At 39.0% G+C, this 18211-nt stretch overlaps 1 protein-coding gene across 4 annotated transcripts in view; it reads right to left on the reverse strand.

Moving 5' to 3' along the window:
* phf2 (PHD finger protein 2) overlaps positions 1–18211 on the reverse strand; it is a 164180-nt gene that overhangs the window by 45960 nt on the left and 100009 nt on the right. For all 4 annotated transcript variants that reach the window (XM_072280376.1, XM_072280377.1, XM_072280379.1 and 1 more), the window contains exons 5-12: positions 17788–17929; positions 17061–17247; positions 16054–16216; positions 14955–15042; positions 7653–7759; positions 7440–7531; positions 4840–4929; positions 357–617 (exon numbers count right to left, since the gene is read on the reverse strand). In XM_072280376.1, coding sequence (XP_072136477.1) covers positions 357–617; positions 4840–4929; positions 7440–7531; positions 7653–7759; positions 14955–15042; positions 16054–16216; positions 17061–17247; positions 17788–17929 — 1130 coding nt within the window. The remainder of the gene's footprint in view (positions 1–356; positions 618–4839; positions 4930–7439; positions 7532–7652; positions 7760–14954; positions 15043–16053; positions 16217–17060; positions 17248–17787; positions 17930–18211) is intronic.

An 18211-nucleotide genomic window follows, 5' to 3' on the forward strand; every position in this document is an offset into this window, starting at 1 on the left:
CAAGGTGTAGCTCTTGCTTAGCCACTCCCCGCCCCACCCAACCAGGGTCACGTGAACCATAGGAGTATGTGGTGGATGGTCATACTGGCATCAGGCAGACGCTCTCTGAAGAGTATTGAAAATGACTGGGGTCAGCCGTCTTTGTCCAGAAGGCGGCAAAGCCAAACCACTTCTGTTGAAAAGTTTGCCAAGAACAATCATGGTCATGGATAGAAAAAAGAATTTGAAGAGCTTCAGAATAAAGACAGATGGAAAACCATGACTGTCCACATCACAGGAAACGGCGCATTTTGATGATGACAATCATATTTAATGTTAGAATTATACTTAAATATAATTTAGTAAAAACAACCTACCTTTCCCCCTTTCTTTGGCACTTCAGTTTTAATTAAGGCTTCCTTTGTATGTGCTTCAAGAATGTCAAGGTTTGGAACTACTGTGCTACTTTCTTTCTCTTTCTTTCCTTTTTTCTTTCCCCCTTCTTTGGACCGCGAAGCTTTTTTTCTTTCTGGCTTTTCAACTGGTATACCTGTCAGCACGGGTAGTATTACAGGTACAGTAGGGCTCTTGCCTGTACTGGTATCACTGACTTCACTTTCATTTGTTTTAATTGCATTCTGTGAAGACATGAAGATCAGAAAATGTAAGAGCCCTGGTTGAGAGTAATAAAGTGAATAGCTGCTCACTTCATCACATGGGTGTATATATCTTTGCATTGCTGCTTAATAATATTTTTGGTACAGATGATCAGTTTATCCGTTTCTATAACTGCTTTTGCCCTCCTTTACATGGGGGAATGAAGGTGACTTTCCAATCTGAGAAATATTTACCAAGCTGCAAGGCATTTTCAAATACTTCACTGTTGAACATCTGGCAAAATAAAAAAAGAGGGCTAGTATCTTCTCTTTTTTTTTTGCTGTAAGTTTCAAACATGAATATACTTTTCCATAAAATATTGTGGTTGCCCCAGGTAAAATTCGATTATTCTTTTCCAACTTCATAAACTACAATATTCCAATAAAAACATCTAAAAGTTAACGTCAAAGTGAGAGAATTTGATATTTGTGAATCATTCATTTCACTTGTTAAAAATATGAAAAACATTGGTTAAAGCTACTTATTACTATCAACTACACTTCTATCGCCACTGGAGTAACATTCTAACTAAAATAGGGATTAATAATTTTAAAAAAGTTCAAAGTAAATTTATTTTCAAAGTACATATATGTCACTGTGGGTATTCATAGTAAATACAAGAAACACAATCGATGAAAGAACACCCCCAACAGGACGGACAAACAAACAATGTGCAAGAGACAACAGACTGTACAAATACAAAATGAAGAAAACAAAATAAATAATAATTATATTAAATAAATAAGCAATAAATATAGAGAACATGAGATGAAGAGTCCCTAAAAGTGAGTCCATAGGTTGTGGGAACAGTTCAGTGAGGGGGCGAGTGAAGCTGAGTGAAGTTATCCCGTCTAGTTCAAGAACCTATTGGTTGAGGGGTAATAACTGTTCCTGACCTTGCTGGTGTTGGATCCTGAAGCTCGTGTACCTTCTTCCTGATGGTAGCAGCAAGGAGAGAGCATTGCCTGGATGGTGGGGTTCCTTGATAAGGGATGCTGCTTTCCAGTGAGAGCGCCCCTTGGAGGTGTGCTCAGAGGTTGGGAGGGCTTTACCCATGATGGATTAGGACATACCCACTACCTTTTGTAGGCTTTTCCATTCAAAGGCATTGGTGTTTCCATAACAGGCCATGAGGCGACCAGGCAATATACTCTCCACCACATATCTATAGAGACTTATCAACATTTTAGGTGACACGCCAAATCTTCACAAATCTCTAAGAAAGCAGAGGCTTTGTCATGCTTTCTTCATAATGGCACTTATGAAGAGGTGATGGACCCGGCTGGATCCTCTGAAATGATAGCACTGTATACATTTGCCTGCCCTCTCCACCTCTGATTCCTCAATGAGGACTGGCTCATGGACTTCCAATTTCCTACTCCTGAAGTGAATAATCAGCTCCTTGGTCTTGCTGGCATTGAGTGAGAGGTGGTTGTTGTGGCACCACTCAGCTAGATCTTCAATCTCCCTCCTATATGTTGATTCAAAGTAAATTTATTATCAATGTACATATATGTCACCTGAGATTCATTCTCTTGCAGGCCTACTTAATAAATTCATAAGAGAATAATAATCATAATAGAATCAATGAAAGACCGCACCAACATGGACATTCAACCAGTGTGCAAAAGACAACAAGCTGCACAAATACAAAAAGAAAGTATATCAATAATAAATAAATAAACAATTAATATCAAGAATATGAGATGAAGAATTCTTGAAAGTATGTCCTTAGGTCATGGAAACATTTCAATGATGGGGCAAATGAAGCGGATTTGTCCTCACCTTTGATTCGTCCAATGAGAGTGTTATCATCAGCAAACTTAAATATGGCATTGGAGCTGTACTCAGTCTTAAGTATGAAGCAAGACTGTGAGAAGGGGACTAAACACACAGCCTTGTGGTACACTTGTGCTGATGGAGATTGTGGAGGAGATGTTGTCGCTCTGAGCTGACTAAAGTCTGCAAGTGAGGAAATCATGGATTCTGTTGCACGAGTTGGTATTGAGGCCAAGGTCTTGAGCTTATTGAGTAATTCTGAGAAGATGATAGTACTGAATAGCAAGTTGTAGTCAACGAAGACAGCTTCATTGTCCTGATGTTCCAGAGTTGAGTGAAGAACCAATGAAATGGCATCTGCTATTGAGCTATTTTGCCAGTAGTCAAATTGGAGTGGATCCAAGTCACTTCTCAGCAGGAGTAGATGTGTTTCATCACCAACCCCTCTAAATACTTCATCACTGTGGATGTAAGTGCTACTGGACAATAGTCATTGAAGCAGGTTACCATATACTTGTTAGGCACCAGTATAATTGAGGCCTGCTTAAAGCAGGTGGGTACCTCTGACTGCCAAAGTGAGAGGATAAAGATATCAGTGAACACTCCAGCCAGTTGATCAGCATTGGTCTTTCGTACTCGGCCAGGTACCCTGTCTGGGTCGGATGCTTTTCATGGGTTCATCCTCATGAAGGAGTCTCTCATATCAGCCTCAGAGACTGAAATCACAGGGTCACAGGGTGCCGTTGGAGTTCGTGAAGGTGCCTCCATGTTTTCATGTCAAAGTGAGCATAAGAATAAATTAACTCATCTGGGAGGGAAGCCTTGTTGTCACATACGTTGTTTGGTTTCACTTTGTAGGGGGTGATAGCATTCAAGCCCTGCCACAGCTAGTGATTCAAGTTTGGTCTGGAATTGCCACTTCACACGTGAGACGGCTTTCCAGAGATCGTATATGGACCTTTTGTATCTTACTTGCTTGCCTGACCTGAACACCAATGATTTGGCTCTCAGCAGCCTGCGGTTCTCATGGTTCAACCAGGGCTCCTGGTTGGAGAATGATTTTGTAGGGACACACAAACAGTCTACGACTGTTTTTATAAAGTCCATGACTACCACGGTGTATTGTTTCAGATCCTGAGCCTTTGAGCACGGCCCAGTCCACTGACTCAAAGCAATCCTGTAGCAACTACATCTTTATTGTCCTCATCTCTCGAGCCTCTCTTTAGCCTCTGACTGTATGCACTTAGGAGGAGAACAGCCAAGTGATCAGATTTCATTAAATGCGGTCTAAACATGGAATGGTAGGCATTCCTACTCGTAGTACAGCAGTGATCCAGTGTGTTGGGACCCCTGGTGCTGCAGATGATACGTTGATGATAACTGGGCACACAAGCCTGATTGAAGACCCCAACAATGATTTCAAAGGCATGTGGGTAGGCTGCTTCTTGTTGCTACTCACACTACTTGAGTGCCTGCTTAACATCAGCGTTTGGCGATATGTAAACTGCAGTCAGAAACACGAAGGAGAACTCTCTTGGTAAGTAGAGCAGTCGGCACTTAATCATTAGATGTTCCAGATCGGGGGAACAAGAGTGCAACAAGACCTCTGCATCCAACTACCACAAAGGGTTTATCATCCTAACCAGAAGCAGTAAGCTAATTAGAATGGTTATGTATTGTGTAGAGAAGAGATTTTCATGTAAAGCTACAGTACCACATAGAAAACATAAGTGGACTGTATGGTTGAAATGACATTTATTATAATACCATGCAAAATATAGTCTGAAAATACAGAGACATTTCATACACACTGTTAGAACATTTACCAAGGCTCCACCTACTTTTTTGCCAACTGAAATATCTCATCCCTGTACATTGTCATGTATGCATCTAGTAGTGCAAGGACATCTAGGTGTTCCCGTGATGCTGCAGAAAACATCCTCAGTCTCAATCTTCCAGAAATAATGTATGAAGAGAATGACATCACTGACAACCAACAATACTCGATGTTTATTCAAGTTTTCATTTTTGTCCATTTTTTTAAGAAGAATATTTTTAACTATTTTGCGCTAGCTATAAGCTACATCTAGAAAAATATTCACTGTACAATATTAAGTTCCCATGGAATACTGCTGCCTCAGTATACGTTATGGATGTATACGTTATGGATGTATACATTATGAATGTAACTAAAATTAATTGGCTATGCAAAGTCACATCATGGAAAAATAAAATTTTTGCAAAATGCCTTTCATTTTGTTTAATAGGTTTCTAATAACACTAGCCTTCTTAAATGAGAAAGTTATTTAAATATATTTTAAAATAATCTTAAGGGAACATGTAATTAAATTAAATATCTACTAGCTTTACTGGATATAATACAACAAGTTAAGTATTGTTGTCACATTATGAAATAAAACCCACCTCAGCTAATCGTATTTCTTTGGCAAACTCTTTAATAAGTTGTGCTGTTTTAATGGTTTCTGGAATTTCATCCTCATGATCAGCAATAACCTGGAAAATAAAGTATCACATGGTAGGTCAGTAACAACTAAACATTGAATGAACAGGCCTTTCTGCAGAGAACTCCAAAGGCAAAAATGCCTTGGAAATAATTGTCCATAACTTGTGAAATTTTCATGTTTAAATGACCAAAAGTCTACTATTTCATTCCTGCGTCTTTGGTTTGAGTCAGAAGGTAACCTTAAACCTTCAGAAGGTTTTTTGCGTCTGTATTTACTAAGGAAGCTGGCATGAAATCTATGGAATTGAGGGAATCAAGTAGTGAGACCATGGAAACTGTACAGATTGAAAAGGAGGAGGTGCTGGCTGTCTTGAGGAAAATTAAAGTGGATAAATCCCCGGGACCTGACAGAGTGTTCCCTCGGACCTTGAAGACTAGTGTTGAAATTGCGGGGGCCTTGGCAGAAATACTTAAAATGTCACTGTCTACGGGTGAAGTGCCGGAGGATCGGAGAGTGGCTCATGTTGTTCCGTTGTTTAAAAAAGGATCGAAAAGTAATCTGGGAAATTATAGTCCGGTGAGTTTAACGTCGGTAGTAGGTAAGTTATTGGAGGGAGTACTAAGAGACAGAATCTACAAGCATTTGGATAGACAGGGGCTTATTAGGGAGAGTCAACATGGCTTTGTGTGGGGTAGGTCATGTTTGACCAATCTGTTGGAGTTTTTTGAGGAGGTTACCAGGAAAGTGGATGAAGGGAAGGCAGTGGATATTGTCTACATGGACTTCAGTAAGGCCTTTGACAAGGTCCCGCATGGGAGGTTAGTTAGGAAAATTCAGTCGCTAGGTATACATGGAGAGGTGGTAAATTGGATTAGACATTGGCTCGATGGAAGAAGCCAGAGAGTGGTAGTAGAGAATTGCTTCTGTGAGTGGAGGCCTGTGACTAGTGGTGTGCCACAGGGATCAGTGCTGGCTCCATTGTTATTTGTCATCTATATCAATGATCTGAATGATAATGTGGTAAATTGGATCAGCAAGTTTGCTGATGATACAAAGATCGGAGGTGTAGTAGACAGTGAGGACGGTTTTCAGAGCCTGCAGAGGGACTTGGACCAGCTGGAAAAATGGGCTGAAAAATGGCAGATGGAGTTTAATACAGACAAGTGTGAGGTATTGCACGTTGGAAGGACAAACCAACGTAGAACATACAGGGTTAATGGTAGGGCACTGAGGAGTGCAGTGGAACAGAGGGATCTGGGAATACAGATACAAAATTCCCTAAAAGTGTCGTCAAAGGTAGATAGGGTCGTAAAGAGAGCTTTTGGTACATTGGCCCTTATTAATCGAAATATTGAGTATAAGAGCTGGAATGTTATGATGAGGTTGTATAAGGCATTGGTGAGGCCGAATCTGGAGTATTGTGTTCAGTTTTGGTCACCAAGTTACAGGAAGGATATAAATAAGTTTGAAAGAGTGCAGAGAAGGTTTACAAGGATGTTGCTGGGACTTGAGAAACTCAGTTACAGAGAAAGGTTGAATAGGTTAGGACTTTATTCCCTGGAGCGTAGAAGAATGAGGGGAGATTTGATAGAGGTATATAAAATTATGATGGGTATAGATAGAGTGAATGCAAGCAGGCTTTTTCCACTGAGGCAAGGGGAGAAAAAAACCAGAGGACATGGGTTAAGGGTGAGGGGGGAAAAGTTTAAAGGGAACATTAGGGGGGGGCTTCTTCACACAGAGAGTGGTGGGAGCATGGAATGAGCTGCCAGACGAGGTGGTAAATGCGGGTTCTTTTTTAACATTTAAGAATAAATTGGACAGATACATGGATGGGAGGTGTATGGAGGGATATGGTCCGTGTGCAGGTCAGTGGGACTAGGCAGAAAATGGTTCGGCACAGCCAAGAAGGGCCAAAGGGCCTGTTTCTGTGCTGTAGTTTCTATGGTTCTATGGTTCTTAAATGATTGTCTTTGTATCAGATATGAGTCTGTAGAAAAATAGCACAGGGTGAGACTAACTTTCAAAATGGAGCAGTATTACTCCTGCTGAGTTCCTCCAGAAATTTTTGTGTCTCAGTATTCCAAATGTATGCTTCCGAAGCATAGACTTGGTGTAAAGAAGACATGGATTGCCTGCTGTGCCTCAAGTGGGGAGCCTATACACCAGGCACATTGAATTTTTGGTTAGCAACAGCTTCAACCAAGACGGGGTGAGGATGACACCATGGGAGAGGCAAAGTAACCATTGTTAGTAGTTAGAACATTGTGAATCTAGAAGGACGCATCTTTCCCATTCCTTAGTTATAAAAAATTTTAACTTTTCACTTAAGTTTTGTGAAGCCTTGGCATTCCCAAGCTTGCTCATCAAGGCAGCCTGACTAGGAGTCCTAAAAAAAAATGGACCCCTCCTGGTCAAGTTACCAAAATGCATAAAGACAACTGCTTTCATGTCTTGTACAAGCTAAGTACAAAGTATTAACTGATAAGATTTGTCTTGTTTTGGGCACATTTTGCCACCAAAATATCACATACTGAAGGATAGTACAATATTTTCTACCTGTTTCTTTGTCCAGGACCTGAATGCACCATTTAGAGCTTTTGCTCCTTGCACCAAATAAGAGGGAGGCTGCTTCCCAGATTTATGCAAACCTAGTACAAACCAAAACAGAAACAATAATGCCATCAGCATTCAATTCGATAAACACTTTTGAAGAATGAGAAAACTGACATGCCACATGGCTAGGAAATATTGCTTCAATTATCACATTACCTTTGAACGTCTCAAGCAGATATCTGCCAACATACCAACATATGACTTCAAAGTTTGAAAATTTAATAAGGCTGCCAATTTTCAGTCTTTTTTCTACTTCATAAGCTCTGTAATAAAATCATATTATTGAGTTATAACCAGTTTAATAACATTTTGAATTGTATAATCAATACTTCTGCAAAATCTGGGAATTGTGCTAATTACTCAAACTAATTTTAAAATCCATAAGTGGCTGCAGTATAACTGTTCCACATTGATTGTTTATTATTGAAGGATTTCAGTACAATACAACAATAAATTTCCAGGGGTATGCTCATGGTCAACTGATGAAAGCAAGCTTTCTCATAAACAAAATGTGACCCAAGAGATTCTTTGAAAATTTGCTCTGTGGTGCTCCCCTTCCCAGAGTGTATAGCTGTTCTATCACAACAGACTTGTTATATTGGGTCTTCACATTAAAATTAGTATTATTAATTGTAAATGTTAATATTATATTGTGATCAAATCTTAAAACAAGTCATGAAGATTGTGTCAAAGAAAGCCATGTGTAGGCTGAAGCTTTTATTTAAAACACAACCAATAGTGTCACATGGTTGACTCATCACTTTGCATGGGTTTCTAGACCTAAGTGAAGGGAGGTAACAAAATTAAGTAACAGGGATGGGAGACCTACAAATGCATACCTCATATGTGTGCGCTTTGATTTTATGCTATTTGTAGAAAATTACCAAAACATGCCAACTTAAATAGATAAATGAAAAAATTAGCCTTTACTTTCACATGCTAAATAAAGCTGTGCATTGTACTCAGTCTTAAAATTTAATTTATGGGAAGGGAAGTTAATTGGATGCAATTTCAGCAGTGGGGCACAAACCATTTGCTCCTTTTGTACTGGTAACTTACATGGGCTTCACAACAAACATAAAAATGAAGACATAAATCTACAAATGTATATGACTAACACAGCTGGGAAAATGACACTACAGAGTAAATGTTCACAAGAAGAGTTCCCATTTTAAATATGAAAACAATAGTCATCAGGAAATGCATGTAGATTATACACAAAACTTCATCTTTTATTGACTTTTTATTGGTTGGGGAGCATGCCTTATGAGAATAGGTTGAGTGAACTCGACCTTTTCTCCTTGGAGCAACAGAGGATGAGAGGTGACCTGATAGAGGTGTATAAGATGATGAGAGGCATTGATTGTATGGATAGTCAGAGGCTTTTTCCCCAGGGCTGAAATGGTTGCCACAAGAGGACACAGGTTTAAGGTGCTAGGGAGTAGGTATAGAGGAGATGTCAGGGGTAAGTTTTTTACTCAGAGAGTGGTGAGTGCGTGGAATGGGCTGCCGGCAATGGCGATGGAGGTGGATACGATCGGGTCTTTTAAGAGACTTTTGGATAGGTACATGGAGCTTAGAAAAGTAGAGGGCTATGGGTAAGCCTAGTAATTTCTCAGGTAGGGACATGTTCGGCACAACTTTGTATTGTGCTGTAGGTTTTCTAAGTTTCTATGTTTTCTTGACTAGATTTTCAACAGCCATGGTTCCTGTACCATACCATCCTTTCCCTGTCTCACTGGAATGTACCTATGTAGAAATATCCCCTGAACGTTTGCCACATTTCTGTCGTACATTTCCCTGAGAATAACTGTCCCCAATTTATGCTTCCAAGTTCCTGCCTGATAGCTTCATATTTCCCCTTATTCCAATTAAATGCTTTCCTAAAACTTGTCTGTTCCTATCCCTCTCCAATGCTATGGTAAAGGAGATAGAATTATGATCACTATCTCCAAAATGCTCTCCCACTGAGAGACCTGACACATGACCAGGTTCATTTCCCAATACCAGATCAAGTATAGCCTCTCCTCTTGTAGGCTTATGTACATATTGTGTCAGGAAACCTTCCTGAACACACCCTACAAACTCCACCCCGTCGAAACCCCTTGCTCTAGGAAGATGCCAATCAATATTTGGGAAATTAAAATCTCCCACCACAACAACCCTGTTATTATTATACCTTTCCAGAATCTGTCTCCCTATCTGCTCCTCGATGTCCCTGTTACTATTGGGTGGTCTATAAAAAACACCCAGTAGAGTTATTGACCCCTTCCTGTTCCTAACTTCCATCCACAGAGTCTCAGTAAAACAATCCCTCCATGACTTCCACCTTTTCTGCAGCTGTGACACTATCTCTGATCATCAGTGCCACGCCCCCACCTCTTTTGCCTCCCTCCGTCCTTTCTGAAACATCTATTCCTGCCCCTGAGCCATCCAAATCTCTGTAATGACCGCAACATCATAGCTCCAAGTACTGATCCACGCTCTAGGCTCATCCGCTTTGTTCATGATGCTTCTTACATTAAAATAGTCACATCTCAAACCATCAGTCTGAGCGCATCCCTTCTCAATCACCTGCCTATCCTCTCTCTCACACTGCCTATAAGCCTTCTCTATTTGTAAGCCAACCACCCCTTCCTCCGTCTCTTCAGTTCAGTTCCCACCCCTCAGCAATTCTAGTTCAACCTCCCTGCCAGGATATTGGTCCCCCTCGGATTCAAGTGCAACCCATCCTTTTTGTACAGGTCATGCCTGCCCCAAAAGAGGTCCCAACTGTTGCTGAACAGTTTCTAACTAGTGCCTATTGCATGCAGGTCATGTGGCTTTTAAACACTACACCATATTTAGAGCAAACAATTTTTAGATTGTGTGTGCTTGTGTTCAAAAACAATGATTTTTGTCTTTAGTAGTTGGCAAGTAATAAGCAGTAAGACAATTCTGAACTGTTTTGCTCACTGCAGTTTCAAGCATTCAGTCTTGGAGATGCCAGAAACAGCTGGGAGCAAAAAAGAAAAAATTTCACTACTTCAACAAGTTAAGACTATGAAGAATTTGAAGGTATCGACAATCAGCTTGAATGTTACAATGAAAATAAAGATTTGGAGAATCCAATCTTTGTTTGAAGGCAGGCCATTATCTGCACTAGGTGTCTGCACTAATTTCGTTCATTTACATTCAAAAGAACATGGCAATTTATACTGGATAAATTCCTGCATGGATATCTATTAGGAACTAATACTCAGGCTATGTCCACACTAGACTGGATAATTTTGAAAATGCCGGTTTCGAGTAAAAACAACAGGCATCCACACTAGGTGTTTTTCAAAATATCTCTGTCCACATTAAAACAGATATTTGGGCGAATCTACTCCTACTGGGCATGCGCAGACACATCTACAGAAAACAAGCAAAGAGGAAACAGTATAATATTTACGTTTCCACAGCGGTGTTGTGCTAGTCATAGTCATACTTTATTGATCCCGGGGGAAATTGGTTTTCGTTACAGTTGCACCATAAATAATAAATAGTAATAGAACCATAAATAGTTAAATAGTAATATATAAATTATGCCAGTAAACTATGAAATAAGTCCAGGACCAGCCTATTGGCTCAGGGTGTCTGACCCTCCAAGAGAGAAGTTGTAAAGTTTGATGGTCACAGGCAGGAATGACTTCCTATGATGCTCTGTGTTGCATCTCGGAGGAATGAGTCTCTGGCTGAATGTACTCCTGTGCCCAACCAGTACATTATGTAGTGGATGGGAGACATTGACCAAGATGGCATGCAACTTAGACAGCATCCTCTTTTCAGACACCACCGTCAGAGAGTCTAGTTCCATCCCCACAACATCACTGGCCTTACGAATGAGTTTGTTGATTCTGTTGGTGTCTGCAACCCTTAGCCTGCTGCCCCAGCACACAACAGCAAACATGATAGCACTGGCCACCACAGACTCGTAGAACAACCTCAGCATCATCCAGCAGATGTTAAAGGACCTCAGTCTCCTCAGGAAATAGAGACGGCTCTGACCCTTCTTGTAGACAGCCTCACTGTTCTTGGACCAGTCCAGTTTATTGTCAATTCGTATCCCCAGGTATTTGTAATCCTCCACCATGTCCACACTGACCCCCTGGATGGAAACAGGGGTCACCAGTACCTTAGCTCTCCTCAAGTCTACCACCAGCTCCTTAGTCTTTTTCACATTAAGCTGCAGAAAATTCTGTTCACACCATGTGACAAAGTTTCCTACCGTAGCCCTGTACTCAGCCTCATCTCCCTTGTTGATGCATCCAACTATGGCAGAGTCATCCGAAAACTTCTGAAGATGACAAGACTCTGTGCAGTAGTTGAAGTCCGAGGTGTAAATGGTGAAGAGAAAGGGAGACAAGACAGTCCCCTGTGGAGCCCCAGTGCTGCTGATCACTCTGTGGGACACACAGTGTTGCAAGCACACATACTGTGGTCTGCCAGTCAGGTAATCAAGAATCCATGACACCAGGGAAGCATCCACCTGCATCGCTGTCAGTGGTCGTTATTTCCATTGGTCAAAAACTAGAGTACCAACAACAGCGAAAGAAAGTTTTCAACAATGTCTTCGAGGAATACAAAGAAAACCTCCGCTGGAAAAAGCAGACTGGACTTCTTTGTTTAGACAGACAATGAAGTCGAGCTGTTTCTGCGAGTTACAAACGACTACAAAGTCAGCAAAGCAGTGGAGAACGTGGAGATGTTTAACTCCAAACAAACTATTAACGTAGACAATAAAGTAAACAACACACGCATGAAGCCGTCCTCTACCCAAGATCAACAAGAGAGTGGAATCTTCTGCCGCCAGACCTGCACAATATTCCTGATATTAACATTTTTAAAGATAGACTCAATCAAATCAATTTAGGGGATCTAGTCAAAAAAGTTCACTTTACAATTTAACTCTCACACCGTTCACACCAACTGCGCGTTATAACAGCCGTCTGGCAGTGCTTGCGCAGTACCAAGCAGAAGCAGAAAACGCATTGTTGTTGTGGTGTTACCATGACAGCGTTTTAAAATATCTCCGTTTACCCCATCCATACTACAACGCGCAACAATCGTTTTCAAATTTACACACTCTGGAGAGTGTTTTAGAAAAGCTCCGTTTTCGGGGGATGAAAACACCATTTCAATGTGGACGGAGGGTCAAAACGAAGAGAAAAGGCTTCGTTTTCAAAATTATCCGGCGTAGTGTGGACGTAGCCTCAGTTTTATAGTACTGTAGTAGCTATTCATTTTAGCAGCTAGCAAAACACTGTCAATAAGAACTCTGATCTCCTCTGGGTCGAATCATTTTTCCTCTCGTTCATCTGCACTCTCACAAAACATATATATCAGACCTGTAGCGGGTAACAAACTATTCTCTCGCTGGAGTTTTTGCACACCGTCCATTTGAGATTTGATTGCTAAATGATGCTTTAAAAAGTCAAGTTTCTAAATATCACTCGCTTTTCCCACTTGAAAATTCTCCAGCAACTTTTGCATCACGACAATACACGCAGGTAACACCCACATTCCCGACCTCATGAGCTTTCCATGTAGCAGTTTGATTAAGCCATTCTGCTTCAGATGAACTCGCAGTTCTTCTGGGCTTCACGCCCATTACTTCCTTGGAACACGACATATAGTGAATCAATAATTTCTTCAACACCACCCGCATCAGAAACCAGAAAAGGAAATGTGATTGTGTACAATCATGAAATATACTTAAAATGCCAAAGAGGTAGAGGGTGACAAGCTTTTGTGTGCAGTTTAAATTCCTTTTTGCACTAGTAGCAAAAGGTGTGCACGCACACAACGCGCGTCTTAGAGGGGGCATTGCTCATAGGTTTAGGATAAAAGGTGAAATATTTAAGGGGAATCACAGCAGAAATCTCTTACTTGCATAAATAGGTAAACCACCTTCATACAAGCAAGGACAGAAAACAGGGCAAAGTGAGTATACTTATTTATTCAGTAAGCTATGGGTCAAAGTATTTGGTGAGTATATTTCTAACTCTTCTGGCTTCAGTCTCGTAGCCGTCTGTTCTGAAATTGTTAGGTTCTGCGAAGTGCAGAATCAAATATCGCTCTGATGACTGTACACTCTAGTATCAATTGTTTGGCGACAATAAAGTAGTAATAATAATAAGGATAAAAATAATAAGAAGAAAACGATGAAATGCCGCGCTGCCGCCATTTGTTCTGGCACGTCATGACAGCGGTTTTAAAAAGCTCCAGTTACCCCATAGACACTGCAATGGATATTAGGCGTTTTCAGATTTATTCACTCTGGAGACCGTTTCTGAAAATCTCCATTTTCGGGGGCTAAAAACACCAGTTCAGTGTGGACAGAGGGTCAAAATGAAGAGAAAAAGCTTCGTTTTCAAAATTATCCGGCGTAGTGTGGACGTAGCCTGACTGTACCTTTCTGCTCCTCTCCTTACATTTCCCTCTGCATCTTTCCCAAAGAATGTGATGAATTGCATGAAGTGTTTTAACAGGAAAACGATCCGCAAATGACTGGGTTTAAGGTGAGATCATGAGATAAATATACACCCTCAGCCTTTGCTCTGTTTGCCTCCCCTTGTTCAGTCATTGTTGATACAACACCGTCAAATGCTAGGTTTGGACAATTACGTTATGAAGTATTTACACTCATAATGGAAAAAAAAAGGTGTTGCAAAATTGTAAAAGAGCAACAATGAAAAGCAAAACTTTAATTAACTGGACATCATGGACTTTGTCACATCCATCAGCCTTCCCCACCTTTGCTGCTGCCAAGACCAATTTGCTCTTCTATATTTTAGGTCTGAAAAAGGGCCCGTCATTCAAAAGGTATCATTAACAATACACTACATGGACTAAGAAAACTAATGTAGTGGTAGGTACTGCCATTAAGCCATTTCAACTTACTCCATCACAGACTTGACTATTTTTCCATACATTCTTCTGACACCTACTCTCCTACTGAAATCTAACCTGCATTTCTCTCTCGTTTCCTGTTCTGACAAAGGGTCACAAGTAGAAATGGTGATATATACTGATATATACAAAAATTAACACAGTGGAGAAGGAAGATAACCAGTAAAATACAAAAAGAAGAAAGAAAGGTAAGGGGAGGGGTGATGGTCCACCAGGTATTAGGTAGACCAAGAGGTGAGGAATGACAGGAAGGACTTTGGCATTTGACAAAGCATGCATGAAAATCCAAGACTTGCTCTTATCCTCAATTTGCCTATCTTGTTTTCCCCTTGTTGTCCAAAAATCTATGTTTGCTTTCTTGAATATACCCATTTTCTTATGTTTAATTTGTTGGTTTGTTTTGTTTATGAATACAGTCACATTTGGATGAATTCTATTCTTAATCAATCAAGCACAGACATCCCCTGAATGCAAATGCTACCTTGAAAAGTGCTTTCACCACAATTATGCTAAATACGATAATACCTCAATTGCATTTCAATGTTTAGACTGTGTAGGAAGTATCCTCCAAAAGCCAAGCAGTCCACAGGAGTTAATGTTGCATAAATCCAACCTATTAAAAATAATGCAAATCTGTTACCATATAATTGAAAGCACAAATTTGAATGTTTTATGTTGCTCTGAGTATCAAGACAACTAGAATTTTGTACAATTCAGTTCTTACACAAAATTGAAAATATGGCCCTCTTTGCAAAGTGGCAAAACATCTGTTACATGCATTGCAAAACCTATGGTATCAGCAACTGTAGGATAAAATGGTCAAACACCAAGTGTAAGATTTTAATGTACAGAAATGAGCAATTTGTTTTGGTGACATGCTAAATAAATGTTAGGGCATTAATTAACATCAATGTTCACATTCTAACACTCAGTTCTACTGAATATATTTGGCATTAAACACCAAAATCAAATTTCTCCCTTGCAGTAGCTTGATAATTACAACCACATGCTTGCAACTAATTTTTAATTACAATTTACAAGTAAGTAATGAACTCCTGTTGCTTTCCTGCTGTCCACTCATTCCTGTTGATATACTGCATTTAACTTTTGAAATGTACATCTTCATTCAATTACATCCAGTATTATATAATGCTAATTTTTAATCACACAAATATTTATTTGTAAGTAGTTTCTTGTGGTTTATAAATATTTGATTGCAGCAACAATGTATTTCTATTACATTATATTCTGTAATTTCTATTACAGAAATTACAGTTCACCAGTATACATTCAAATAGCTTTAGGTCTTTTAATTAAACTAAGATAAATCATGCTCAAATCAACTACCCTGATACTAATTTATCCACCTATAATAAGAACCTTGCATCATTAATATCAATTACATAGTAATATTCTTTCAAAGGTTACACCATGGAAAGGTATAAACATTTTAACACATTTACAAAATAAATGACACAAAAGCACAAGTAATGAATAACATTAGAACTCTTACATAAAAAGTCAATTGTGTTCAACATGACACACAATCCTTTTAATTCTTCCCAATGCAACTGTTTAAAAATGCCTCTTTTAAAAATGAAATAGGAGAAGTGAAACATTGTACCTGATGGAATAAATAGGCTCTGCCCTTGTTTCAGGATACATTTGTAGCACTTGTCTACTTGATCAGCAAAAAACATTTCACTCTGATTGGATGAAGAACTCCACCTTTCGTATAAAGCAAGGTTGGCAGAGGTTGACTTAATCAAATAAAAAATTTTCTCTCCCTGGACAGGAAAATATATGTCATAGTTAATACTGCAAAGTATCTTAATTGTTTCAAGTAAAATAATATGTACTAAAAGAGAGAAAATATGTGGAAAGATTTAAAAAGCAAAAACCTGAGACAGTAGAACATTTGATTATTGTTTCCAAGAAAATGCTACTGGGAATACCCTACCAGACTAGAGCTCCTGACAGTTTTGCATACTTGTTCTAAGTAGAGTAGTCTTTTTAGCCTTCCGATATTTTGGGGGAAAACAACTGATCTTTTACAATAAATTACTTCACTTCCAAAAAAGAAACATGAATAGTATGTGGGGAAAATACATCCTTGTCATTCTTAGAGCTTTTCTATAATCAATTATAGGAAATCATGAAAGAACTATACATAAACACAAGAAAGTCTGCAGATGTTAGAAATCCAAATCTAAAGGCATAAAATGCTGGAGGAACTCAGCAAATCAGGCAGCATCTATGGAAATGAATAAAAAATTGACATTTCAGGCCAAGACCCTTCTTCAGGTCCCCCAGCACTTTGTATGCGTTGCAAAGAACTGTACACATAGGCAGACTCCAAGGGGGGATAAAAACTTATCAATTGCTTCCTCTGCTTGATGATCAGCACACCTATTAAGGACTGAAGAACCCATTCTGTGCTTTATGACTATGTGGTACTCTGTGATACTCTGTGATTCCATCAATGATTCACTGAGCTATTTTTTATTTGTTTTTCCTAGTGCGATGCAGTACACAGATGGGCATTGTTATAAAGCATTTCTATTGAAGAACTTAAGAACTACAATATGAATGTTAATTATTGTTCATGTTGAAAAATTCAAGATAACTTACACGTAGGAGATGATACCAAACTGACGACCCCCCTGAGGCTATGTGGAAGTCTGTATAGCTGTCTTTTACACCTATCTGGCAATACTTCGTAACTTTTGGCTTATCAAAAAGTGAATCATCTTGCCACAAATTATCGACCCAGGATAATTTCTTGACAATTTCAGGAGCTTCGACCAAACTTGACATTCTGCAAAGAAAACAAAAGCAATTCTGGTTTCTGTAAAAAAGGTATTTATAAATGTCTAACTAAGAAAACTGTTAGGTTTGCTATTTAATCCCCACTGTCCCTTTAGGCTAATTTTAAGTTTTAATTCTGGTGAAATGTCACCATACATTAAATTTCTCTGAAAAATATGTGAATATAAAATTGGATTCAAACCAATAATGAGTGGCACATTGTTATTTTTTTTCCCCCAGAAGAGCTTGACTATTAAGCATTTCTTCAAAGCAATTAGTAAATAATTATGGAGATAGTATCATGTTCCTTTTTGACTGTGAAATTCATTTTGAGGACAAAGTTTAATGCAATTAAATTACCATGCCTTTAATAATAAAAGTCAGGGGTAATTTTCTAAGCAATGATGCTTCAATGGTAATCATTCAAAATAATACTTCAGCAGCAATGTATCTTGTTCCCTTGTAATTTTTAGCCATTTTTGTGAAAGATTTAAAATATTAGTGCCATCATGGCAAAATTATAAAGAAATATTAAGTTTAACAAACATACTTGGTATCTGAAAATTCAAAATTAATCACATTAAGAACTCTCTTCCGGTTTGCACTATAGTAGTAGTCGACAAACTCCTTTATGGTTAACTTGCAGGTCTTCTGTTTAGTGACATCGACAACATCGATGACTCTGTCAGGGCCTAGAAAATAAAGCCAGAATATAACATACGGTTAATTGCTCTAAGCACTTGTAACTATACTTTAGAAGGCATTAAAATCTCAAAAGACTAATCTCCAAGGAGTTAAAATTGAAGTTACACAGAACATCAACTAACATAATTGAAATTATTTTAAATGAATCACTTTGTTTTAATTTTATTCTTTTAACTGATTAAAATGTTTCTATAAAATACACAAAAGGGTCTACACCAGCATATACCGTACATGCTGTAAATAAGAGGATTAAAAACATCAAACAAAAT

This window comes from Mobula birostris, chromosome 16 (genome assembly GCF_030028105.1).
Source record: "Mobula birostris isolate sMobBir1 chromosome 16, sMobBir1.hap1, whole genome shotgun sequence".
NCBI classification, from domain to species: Eukaryota; Metazoa; Chordata; class Chondrichthyes; order Myliobatiformes; family Myliobatidae; genus Mobula; species Mobula birostris.